The 12,579-nt window shown below is 45.8% G+C and overlaps 1 protein-coding gene across 3 annotated transcripts in view; it reads right to left on the bottom strand.

The window, feature by feature from the left end:
* Nucleotides 1-12,579, bottom strand: part of LOC142489353 (merlin-like) — a 216,878-nt gene that overhangs the window by 23,972 nt on the left and 180,327 nt on the right. For all 3 annotated transcript variants that reach the window (XM_075589936.1, XM_075589935.1, XM_075589937.1), the window contains 3 exons: nucleotides 10,403-10,516; nucleotides 4,155-4,277; nucleotides 2,973-3,190 (listed from right to left, as the gene is read on the bottom strand). In XM_075589936.1, the coding sequence (XP_075446051.1) occupies nucleotides 2,973-3,190; nucleotides 4,155-4,277; nucleotides 10,403-10,516 (455 nt within the window). The remainder of the gene's footprint in view (nucleotides 1-2,972; nucleotides 3,191-4,154; nucleotides 4,278-10,402; nucleotides 10,517-12,579) is intronic.

Raw genomic sequence — 12,579 nt, 5'->3', positions numbered from 1 at the left:
CTGGTTACCCCCTCCCAGTCACACTTTCTTATCCCTTTTTTGTTAGGGATTTCTCGTTTTTTCTGCGCTTTCAACTAAAATCTTAATAATCGTTTGTTAAGGTGTCCCCGTGCATTTTCAGCAAGCTGAAGCAATTTTTCCGTTCCAGTTGAAATTCTCTGCTGTTATTCATGTTGATTGTTTTTATTTTATTTTTTGTTTTTATTGCTGCTGCTCCCATCAACTCACAACACTCAGGGGCGACGCCGCAGCTGCACCACCCTCTCCCGCCTCCTTCCCTCCCTCTTCACAGCCACCTCCCCAAAGGTTCCTCTCCGCGTGAGCTGTGGGGGGCGAGGGCGGGGATTCCGGCCCGCCCGCTATCTACATGCCGCCGCAGCCTGAGGTATGGGGGGTGCAGGTGGGGGATGCCAGCCCGATAGATATTTGCATGCCTCCGCCGCCACGTGAGTTATGGGGGGGGGGGCGGGGGAATGCCGGGCTGCCCACTATCTTCATGCCGCCGCATGAGATATTGGGGGTGCGGGGGGGGGATGCAGTGGGGGAATGCAGGCCTGCCTGCTATCTTCAGGCATCTGCCGCCTGAGGTATGGGGGCTGCTGGGGGGGGGGGAGATGTCACCAACCCAGTCACTAAATCACCCACACAGTCACTAACTCACCCACCCAGTCACTAACTCACCCACTCACCCACTAACTCACCCACCCACAAAGTCACTAACTCACCCACCCAGTCACTAACTCAAGTCACTAACTTAGCCACCTACCCACCCAGTCACTAACTCACCCACCCAGTCACTAACGCAAATCACTATCTCAACCCAGTCAATATCTCATGTCACTAGCCCACCCACCCACCAACGCACACACTCAGTCACCCACATCAGTGATGTGAAGGTGGGGGCGGGGACATAGGTGTGAATGGGGGGGTGGGCTTGTGATGTGAAGGGGGAGCGGTCACATTCATGTGCAGGGGGGGACCCAGATTGCTGTCAGCAGGGGACAAACAGACAGGGGGGGAGAAAGGAGAAGAAGGAGAGAGAGAGAGGGCAATGGGGAGCGGAGATAGGGGGTGGGCGGAGAGAGAGGGGGAGCGGGACCATTCAATCCCGGGCAACGCCGGGTATATCAGCTAGTGAGGCTATAAAATCTTGTTTTCCTTCTAGGGGACACTCAAAGACAATGATAGAAAAGGCATTCACACGACCAATTTTACAAACAAGACATCAAGATGATACAGAGAGAATGATGATAGTTATTAAATACACTAAGCAAATTTCTCAGACAAAGCATAATAAAACATTGGAAAATCTTGGAGAGTGACGCAACCCTAAACAAAATATGCAAGCTGCCTCCCAGATTCACATACCTGAGAGGGCAAAATCTGAAGGATTTGCTCATTAGTGCAGACAAAAAGAACACTACATAACACCTAATTTCCTAAGTGCCCAAAAACCGGGCTGTTTTAGGTGCAGAATTGCTCTGTGTGTGTAATAGTTTGAACACTGCCACAGAATTCTCGCACCCAAGGAGTGGTAAAAGATACACCATCAGTGATAGAATTACATGCACTTCAACCTCTGCCGAAGGTCAATTGAGCGTTGAAACTTAAAAGAGATTTTACAATGTCATCCTTAGGCCACGCGTAGTGCCCGCGACAGTGACGCGACGGATGACGTCACCCGTCGCCGTCACCACCCGCGAAAGTTGCATTTCACTTTGCAGCGACGTCGCTAGCGACCTAGCCACTGATTGGTTTAGAGGCTGTCACATGTGGCGACAGCCTCTGAAAATTTAAATTTGACCGGCTACAAAATTTTTGGTCGCGATGTCGCTCGCCGCTTACTATAAGCACTTGCGACGGCGACAATGCCTTTGTTTTGGAGCAACGTTGCGTCGCCGTCGCCAGGCATTATAAGCGCAGCCTTAGATTTCACCTTGCTGCTGCTGCTGCTGTTGATGATATCTATCTGAAGCCTGGGTCTGTATATATGTTTTTTGTGGATTTTTTAAATCATTCATTACAACTTTCTGAAAATTAATCTTAGCTAATTCATGATATGGCTACCCATTATAATTTTTAAACATCACTAAGCTTATCTATGGAGATATGAAGAGCACTTTATTTACTTTTGGATATAATGACATGTTGATACCAAGATCGCAGTATAGCTCTATGTTATTCATCCTAGAGGAACTGAAATTGCTGGGAAATGTTGATGTTGTATTAGCCGTTTTAACAATTATGTACCGAATAATTTACACAACCGTGCGAAAATACGGGTTGCCAAGCAACGGATAAACATCCACAGATGACGATGCGGAGAAATCGGGACGCTCGGCGAGGACGGCACCAGGTGATGATGTCACGCACCGAGGTTCCCCAGCAACGGCAATACATCTACAGATGAGGACTACGTAGAATGCACCGATGCCCATGCGTAGTGATGTCAGACACACGCGGAGATAACGCGAGTGTATGCAAAATCTCACCACAACCTATGAGAAGGGGGGATGGAGCCCTGGGGAGGATCGTGGATGAAGCAGTAGCGTGACCGGAGTGATGCGACAACCGTGCCGAGACGAACGGCGCTGGATGATGACGACACTGATGCGGATTAACGAGGGACACCTGGTGTTGGGTATTTTTATGGGACATTAGTGACTTTTTTGTACTATGCCATTTATTCTTTAAAAAGGCGCACTGAGGCCGAAACGTCAATCTACTGGCAATAAATTAACTTTATCTGAATCCGTAGTGCCTTGCTTCTTCCATTTACCCATGTTAGCTTGGAATACCACACAGAGATCCCTGGACCAGGAGCGCCAGTGGATGTATCCATTTTGTTTGATTGTATTGGTGTGCAGCATTTTCTATTTGCATTGCAGGCAGGCTGTACAACATGTTGTGGTTTATCTCCTTCATACTACTATTATAAACTCTTATCAGGAATGTTAAAAGTCACAGCTCACCTTCTGTCTGATTCCTTGATGAGTTTTACTGTGATCAGATCAGATTCTCTTATCTGTTGTTCCATCAGCCGCTTCTCTTCCTTACTCTTGAGTGCTGCCATCTCCAGACGTTGCAGCTCCATCCTTGCATCTACTGCATCCTGCGCCAAGAGCTTTGCTTCCTCCTCTGCTATCTGGGCCTTCTCAGCCATCAGCTCAGCTGTTTCATTTGATCGAAGCTGCAAACCATAACACAAAGATCTATCACAGATAGGCCAAGGAGTGAAGTAGGAACTGAAGAGGCAGGGTTAACTTTTGCCCTAAATTCTTCTGATATGCAAATTCTACTCACTTAAGAAATAATCAAAACTGGAGCTGTCCTAATAGCTATAACTGTTGAATAAAGCCAAGTATTACAGCTAATCCCATATTTACTAGTTGCTATAAAATAAGGCATATTATGGTCATTTGCATTGGCCATAAGGTGTGTTCAAGGGCTGTGTGTGACTGATGGAATAGCACCTCTAAGAAAATATGGCCCATAGTATTTCCTAAACCTACTCAAAACACTAATATTTAAATATTACAAATCTAGTACATACATACATACTATGGTACAAATGAGTGATAAGAATGTCCTGTTGGTTAACTTACTTTCTCCTTTCATGCTTTACTTATGTTATCCCCAATCCTTCTTTTGTATTTTGCATCTGACATTGTATGTACTCTTATACTATAAATAAGCACAAGTAACATGGACCTCCCAAATGAAAGTTCCCATCCTCTATGTAGGCTGCCAGTCTCTGTGAAAATGGGCTAAAATTGATCTGCAAGTCAAAGTGTTTTTATGGGGAGGGGATAAACAGATCATATGTAATGTGTTATCCCAAGGATTGCCAGAAACTATATCTAATCTAAAGTCAATAGCCAGAATGTTTTTCCATGGGCCTAGCACAGTCTTCTAATGGATGTCAGCATTAATATGTAGTAGCAATTGCCGACAGGGAGGAAATATATGATTGGAGAAGGTAAAACCAATAATGGAGATGCTATACTTAATCTAGCCAGAAAATATATCATGTAGCCATTAAAAAAAGACAAAGCATGCTTCTCCTACATAGATAATATGATATTGACCATTACTGGTGAAATGTTGTTTACCCCTCGGACAATGGAAGGGTACAGTTGAATTTGAACACTCACCAGGGCCTCGTTGGCCTGCCTGGCTTCATCCTCCAGCTGGAAAAGGCGTCGCTCGAGCTCCTCTTTGGCTCTCTCAGCCTCCTCTCTAAGCTGCTTTTCCCTTGCCAGCCTCTGGTGCTCCATCTGGAAAACTGGTGTCTATTAATGCCTTGGCTTCCGAAAGACTATGCAAAATACAACAGAGCAAGGCTTTGCAGGTTCATGCAGCAACCAAGATAGTTAACGGCTTATATACCTCCCTTTTGGATACCCAATAACTTTGAATCACCTATAAAACATTTTTTAAAAGGCTGTGCCTTTCTACCAGCTTGGCATAAAATGTAATATCTAATGCAATAACTTAATCTCTTCATTGCTGATTTTACAACTGGTTTGATTACCATTAACCATTTCCATTAATTAATTTTTTTATATTTTGCGAAGTGGCCTAGCATTATCCAGCTACATTGATTGCACTGCAGGACCTGGGGATTTATTGAATAATCACGATGACGCACTAAGGAAAGGCTATGACAATCTGAAGGACATCCAACTCTTGAACCTTACTAACAACAAAACTACAAAGTATCGAAGTGCTTCCAGGGCCGTAGGTTATTATTAATATTATTATTATCATTATGCTTACCCACTACATATACAAAAGCATAACATTAGAGCAATGTGACACTAAACCTACTATTCCTATGTAAAATGCTATATTTTCAATATGCATCAATTCTTCCACAACAGACAGACAATCACACTGATCTCGGTCTTTAAGTCAAGTGGGCAGAAAAGCTTAGGTGGAGCTGTATCAAAGACCCATAATGAATATGCTATGAAACCACCTGGAAGGTGTTTTATGGAATAGTACTAATTAGTAAATCTGTCTCTTGAAGAGTGCCCAGTGCACAAAACAACTACAATTTGAATACATAAGTTTTGTTTAATTTTTTTTTTACCAAAACTACCATATACAGTATGAGACAATCTTCAAAATGCAGTATTGCATAGCCAAAACTGAAGGATTTAGCTTTTAAGTAATGAATCCCTTAAGCTCAATCAGAGCAAAATGACATACTGTAATAGTATAACTTATTTTGTGTCTGGTTGTAACCACTTCCAGCCTCACATTGCAGAGCCAGTAACCAGCTTCACACTGATGAGACCCAAAGGGTCAAAACAACTGTCTGTGAGTAGGTTTACTAGCTATGTATGAATGTATGTAGTATGTATGTTTTTATTTATATAGCGCCATTAATGTAAATGGCTCTGTGACGGTAGGGGTAAATATGGCTGCTGTTAATAAAGGTTAAGTCTGCCATTACCCCTACCTGTCAGTAATACATTGGTATTGTATTATATGTTATGTATGTATGTATGTCTTTGCTTCGTTCCAGCATATCAGGAATCAGGGGTTAATATGTTTGCAGGAGAATTGTTGCAACTTGCTCTGTGACCTTTCCCTGTATCCTTGTTATGTTGCAAATGTTATGTTGCAGTTATACCCAGCAATCAGGCAGCACCTGGCCCTGAGTGTCACAATATTATGTTATAAGTGTATAAAAAGGTGGGGAGGGAGACCCCTAGCAGACAGAGCCTGCTGAGTGTTAGGCCTCGGCCAGGCTCGCTGGCGTGCTGAGGTGTGCTGAGGCTCAGGGAAAGCGGGTGCTTTCCTTGGCCTTGCGGTTGCTTACCGCACGCGCTGTCTGGGGGCGGGCGCGTCACTGGCCGGGGGCGGGCCAGTGACGTCACGGAGCTGGTTCGCCCTCATTGGGCAAACCGCTCACGTGACCAGCCTGTCGCGCCGGCAAGCGGTGCATTTTAAATTCCCCTAAGACCTACACTTCCGCGCGCTTGCGGAAGCACAGGTGAGCCCCTACTAAAGCCGCTCTAAATGCGGCTGTAAGGGCTCAGTGCTGAGCGGGAGCGCACGTTAGCGCGCTTCCGCCAGCAAGCAGGGAACATGGCCGCGGCCTTAGGCTGCGCTTATAGTGCTGGCTACGGAAACACACAAACACATACACACACACACAATCAGAGCCGTCAACAGAAATCATGGGACCCAGGACAAATTAAAGGAGCAGGCCCCCACCCATAGCGCACCTACCATGGAAAAACTATTTTTAGCGCACAACTTTTACTTAAACCCCCCAATACATATAAAAATACACCCCCGACCCCCCAATACATATAAAAATACACCCCCGACCCCCCAATACATATAAAAATACACCCCCGACCCCCCAATACATATAAAAATACACCCCCAACCCCCAATACATATAAAAATATGCCCCCAACCCCCCAATAAATATAAAAATACGCCCCCAATACATATAAAAATACACCCTCACCCCCCCAATACATATATAAATATAACCCAACCCCCCCAATACATATATAAAATACACCCCCAATACATATATAAATATAACCAAACCCCCCAATACATATAAAAATCAGACTTACCTTGGGGACGATGGAGGGGAGAGGGGCGGTGGCCCGGCGGCTGGTGGTGCTGCGGTGGGGGGCGGTGTCTGGTGGTGGGTTGGGGCGGTGTCTGGCGGTGGGAGTGGGGGGGGGTGGTGGCGGGTGGCGGTGCTGCGGGGGAGTGGTGGCCCGGCGGCTGGCGGAACTGCGGGGGCCTCCCTCTCACTCCGGCGTGCCAGAAGCGTAGCCCAGCTGACTTCCAGCGCTGCCGTCAGAGAGACCTGGCACTGGGTGCAGCGTTCCAGGTGCGTTGTTTTTTTTTAAATGAATGCAAGGGGCCCAGGACGCCAACACCGGCAGTCCCGCTGCACTTGGTGCCGGGTGGAAGTCAGCTGTGCTAAGCTCCCGGCGCGCCGGCGTGAGAGGGAGGCCCGGTGCGTGCACGAGCAGCCATTGTGGGACTGACAGGTGCCTGCAGCGGGGCAGGTCCGGGAGCAACTGCTGTGACCTGCCGCCGGGCCCCCGCCACTGCCAGCCACCGGCGTCCCGCAGTCCCGTCAGCCCCCCCAGCTGCCGGGCCACCGCCATTGCCACCCACCGCCCCCCCGCATTCCCGCCAGCCGCCGGGCCCCAGCCACCGCCCCCCCCTGCAGCCACCGGCACACCGACCCCCCCCTGCAGCCACCGGCCCGACCTGAGATCATCCCCAAGGTAAGTCTGATATTTATATGTATTGGGGGTGTATTTTATATATGTATTGGGGGGGTTGGGCTATTTTTTAGATGTATTGGGGGGGTTGGGGTATATTTGTAGATGTATTGGGGGGGGTTTGGGCTATTTTTTAGATGTATTGGGGGGGTTGGGGTATATTTGTAGATGTATTGGGGGGGGGTTCGGGTATATTTGTAGATGTATTGGGGGGGGTTTGGGCTATTTTTTAGATGTATTGGGGGGGTTGGGGTATATTTGTAGATGTATTGGGGGGGGTTCGGGTATATTTGTAGATGTATTGGGGGGAGTGGGGTATTTTTATATGTATTGGGGGGTTAAGTAAAAGTTACGCGCTAAAAAAATATTTCTGTGGTAGGTGCGCTATGGGTTGGGGGAGGGGGGGCTGCTCCTTTCATTTGTCCTGGGCCCCATGATTTCTGTTGGCGGCCCTGATCCCACACACACACAATCACACTCACACACACACAATCCCCCCCCACACAATCACACACACACACCTCTCCCTGCATCAGAAGCTATCTGATTGGTTTACAGCCTGTCACATGATGAGACCGTCTCTGTAAAAATCAAATTCTACTGACTACAGAGATTCACGTCGCTGTCGCACCTACTATAAGCGCATGCTACAGATTCAATGCATTTGTTTTTAAGCAGCGTTGCGTCGCCGGCAAAGGCTGTGCTTATAGTGACGGCGACATCAACGTTGCGGCAAAACAAATGCCTTGCCGCCATCGCGTGTGCTTATAGTAGGCGCGGTGCGTCGGTTTGGTCGCGATCGCTGGAAGTCATCTCTATTTTATTTTTCCAGCGACCACGTAGACTGACCGTCGCGTCGCCGGCACTATAAGCGTTGCCTAACAGAGGTGTAGCTGTGACAAGAAGAAACTGCAGTGTCCACTCCAGTGCTGATCTCAAGCCTGAAAAACAGTCCTGTAGGCACTGGGCAAGTAGAGAGAACAGGGGAAATCTCTGCAAGGAGGTCCCTGCAACTAGTTATGCAGGGTATCCCCCGGTTTCCCCAACTGGGTATGTGATGTTTGTGTGTTTTGTGTAGTTGTGGATATACTTTTCCAATACATTAATTTTATAAACTCTCATGTTCTGTCTGGTGATATTGACCCTGGTATTAGTCCTGGTCTCCAGTGACAAGCGCTTCACAGCAGTAATACACGTGACAATCATATAAGTAACAAATAATACAGATAACACATAATGGGAAGAAGTGCTTCAGACATAAAAGTAACATTTAGGAAAAGTACTCCTTGCTCCGAAGAGCTTACAATCCAATAGGTAGGTAGGAAGAACGTACAGAGACATTAGAAGAACGTTCTGGTAAGTGTGTCTGCAAGAGGCCAAGGTTTATGTATGAGGTGTAAAATTATCAGCCGTGGAGCTACTCAAATGCTTCCTTAAGCTGGTGTGTTTTAAGGTGGGTCTTAAAGGTGGATAGAGAGGGTGCTAGTTGGGCACTGAGGGGAAGGGCATTCCAGAGGTGTGGGGAAGTCAGTGAGAAAGTTTTAAGGTGGGAGAGGGTTTTAGATACAAAAGTGGTAGAGAGAAGACATCCTTGAGCAGAACACAAGAGTCGGGATGGTGCATAGCGAGAAATTAGGGCTGAGATGTAAGGAGGAGCAGAAGAGTGTAAAGCTTTAAAACTGAGGAGGAGAATTGAGTGTGTGATATGAAATTTCATAGGAAGCCAGGAGAGTGATTTCAGCAGGTGAGACGCCGAGACAGATTTAGGAAATCGTAGAGTGATTCTGGCAGCAGCGTTTAGGATTGATTGTAGGGGAGACAGGTGAGAGGCAGGAAGGCCGGGCAGCTTGAGGTTACAGTAATCAAGACGGGAGAGAATGAGGGCCTATGTCAGAGTTTTAGCAGTCAAGCAACAGAGGAAAGGGTGTATCTTTGTAATATTGTTGAGAGAAAAAACAACAGGTTTTAGTTACTTTTGAATGTGAGAGGAGAATGTGAGAGAGGAGTCGAGTGTGACCCCTAGGCAGTGTGCTTGTGCTGTAAGATAGTATTTCCAACAATAATGTGGAACTAGGTAGTAGGGCCAGATTTGGGAGGAAATATGAGGAGCTCTGTTTTTGTCAAGTTAAGTTTAAGTCGGCGGAGGGCCATCCAGAATGATATCGCACAGAGACATTCAGAAACCTTGGTCTGTACAGCAGGTGTAAGGTCAGGGGTAGAAAAGTAAATTTGTGTCATCAGAATAGAGGTGATATTTGAACCCAAGAGATGTGACAAGGGCACCTAGTGAGAGTGTGTAAAGAGAAGAGGTCCAGGACAGAGCTCTGGGGTACCCCCATAGAGAGATCAATAGAGGAGGAGGTGATAGCAAAAGAGACACTGAAAGTATGATGGGAAAGGTAAGAAGAGATCCAGGATATAGCTTTGTTAGGAATACCAAGAGTATGGAGAATGCACTTCTTTAACCCAGGCTGTGCTGAAAAGCTGTGTAATTGGGCAGGTATCAGCTTATAGGGATCCTTGTTAAAATGCACAGGAAGCCAAAAAGGTGACCCAGTGTGCTCATTTGCAAGTTATTACCCAGAATCCCTGGCTACAGTGGAAACATTATATGCTAATAGATAATGATGAAAGCAGGGTTGCAGACCTGTCTGGGACATGTTAATGTGCTCACAAGTAATATTTTTTATCTGTATACTGTAATAGAAAACAAACTCTTGAATACACAAGCACACCAAGAGGCTTATTCTAGATCCATAGACCGGTTATTTAGGCTGTAGCCTTTCTGAGTTAAAACAGACCTGAGCTCCAGGGAGCAGGTGGTGCTCAAGGGGTAACCTCACAAAGTATGCCAAGATGGGTGCTAGAAGAATTGCTAGATATATGCCTGAATTTCCACTATAAGGAGACTACAAAAATAATATAGTACTCGCATAAAATTGCCAATGTGTTCACCAGCATTGTTGGGGTTGTTCTAAGAAGCGTTGACATGTATGTATGTATGTGAGTAATACATTATTTTCTTCTCCACTTTACTTAGCAGTACTGTTGCCTTACTACCTGGAGCTAGAGGGAGCAGCAATGTGTTTCTGGCTCCTCTAGCACTCGGGCTGAAGTCTGGGAGTTACCTTCTTTCTGGCCTTTTCATCTTTGGCTTGAGCTTTCATCTGCTGGATTTCAACTGGCTCCACTTTTCTTTTTGTCAAAAATAGGTTGTGGTTCCCAATGCAGAGATGCAAAATCTGCGCACCAAAAATGAGATGTTATAGTTCAAGTTACATTGAACTATTCCTAACAGCTTTAACGAACAACACAAGATCAAGTTAACTATACTGTAGTTCAACACTTCTGTGTTTGGTAGCATGGTAACACTGCACATCTGAACTTTAAAGACCAAGTCTCCTTAGTCAGTGCACTGTATTTCAAGATTGCTGCACGGAAGCATAATATGTAGCATTAACCAATCCATTAACAAATATATTTTTGTAGGTTTATAGAATTTTGCAAAATATTTTTATTCAGGCAGGTGTACCTTGGCGAACCATTTTGTCTGCAAATTATGTTCTTCTCTTTTAAGCAATGTTTAAAATCAGCTGTGAATTGTCTTGAATCCGACACAGTTCTCCGCAATTGTAGCTGTTGTTTTTACACTAGCCTAGGCGTGATGCAAGACGAAGGGGCCTATTCACTAAACTTCGATAAGTTCATTGCTACATTGAACGTGTTGGCATGTTCCTATCGAATGGTATGAAATTAGTGTAAAAACGGTATTCACTAAAGTAAATCGCTTTTTTTTACACTTTGATGAAAAAATGACATACCGCACTAATTTGTGTTTGCTTTATGAGCGACATGAACTTAACATTCAATTTCGATCCAGCAGTCTGGAAGAGCAGCGCAGAGAGAAGCTGCATCTCGCTGCAGAGCTCTTACAGGCGATCGCACAGTTTAATGTCATTTTCTTTGTACATTAGTATTGAAGCAGGGGTCTCCGGAGCGAAACCATATTAATTTCAGGTCCGTGGACCCTTGCTTACCGAGGTACAGGCTTCCGTATGGGGTGCCAGTATCTCCTGCAAGTATAAATGTCCCGATCCCATGGGCCATGACGCGGGACATTTAAAGATGCAGGAGATACCGGCACCTCATACAGAAGCCTCAGGAAGCAGGGGGTCTCTGGACCTGAAAGTAATGCGTTTCAGCTGCAGAGACCCTCTACTTCAATACTATGTACAAAAAAAAATCGAAGGCGATCTTCTTTACCTCAGTGGCTAACTACTATGGTAATGAGCGGGTTAAACAGCAGTTCCTGGTTTGTTGGTGGTAGAGGGGGTGGGTGAAGGGTGTAGTTGCCCCAGGGTGGGTGGTTAGGCCACCTGGGGGGGGTTAACCCTTCCCTTTACCTTAGCGGTTACAACCACTAAGGTAAAAGGGGTAACCCCTCTCGCTTGGCCTAGCCACCCACCCTGGGTCAACTACTCTCTTCACCCACCCCTTCTACCACCAACTGGAATGGCCAAAAGCCCTATTAGCACTACTGCACATTCAAATAAAATACAATACAAATTACAATATAGTCAAAAAATAACTAATCATTTAATCTATTAATTGTAACTGTTGTTATCTATGTATTGTATTGTATTGTATGTCTTTATTTATATAGCGCCATTAATGTACATAGCGCTTCACAGTAGTAATACATGTGGTAATCGAATAAATAACAGATAATATAAATAACAGATCATGGGAATAAGTGCTTTAGACAAACATAACATTAAGGAAGAGGAGTCCCTGCCCCGAGGAGCTTACAATCTAATTGGTAGGTAGGGAGAACGTACAGAGACAGGAGGAGGGAGTTCTGGTAAGTGCGTCTGCAGGGGGCCAAGCTTTATGTATCATGTGTTCAGAATGTTCACAGTGCTATTCGTATGCTTCTTTAAGCCTCCTCAATATGTCCTCAATAGGGGCATAGATAGCCACATTGACAATCAATGGGCAACCTACTACCTACCCCCAACAACCCTACCCACCACCACACTAAAGCCCTATGCCCTACCAGGATGAATGCTATCCTCGTCCTCCTCTTTCGTGCCACCAACATTTACATTAAAATGCTAGCTACTGGCCAGTAACCCCTTAATTACCTTAGTGGTTAGTAACCATTATGGTAATTAAGAGGTTAAATCCCTCCTCCGCGTACCCACCTTGAAGGCCTAACGACTCTCCCTGGGGCAACTACTCCATCCCCCACTGCCTCTACCCCCATCACCACAGAAATGGGCAAAAGCTCTAGTAGCCAAATATG

Source organism: Ascaphus truei, chromosome 3 (genome assembly GCF_040206685.1).
Source record: "Ascaphus truei isolate aAscTru1 chromosome 3, aAscTru1.hap1, whole genome shotgun sequence".
NCBI classification, from domain to species: domain Eukaryota; kingdom Metazoa; phylum Chordata; class Amphibia; order Anura; family Ascaphidae; genus Ascaphus; species Ascaphus truei.
The sequence above is the reverse complement of the archived record's forward strand: the minus strand, read 5'-3'. Positions and strand labels throughout refer to the sequence as shown.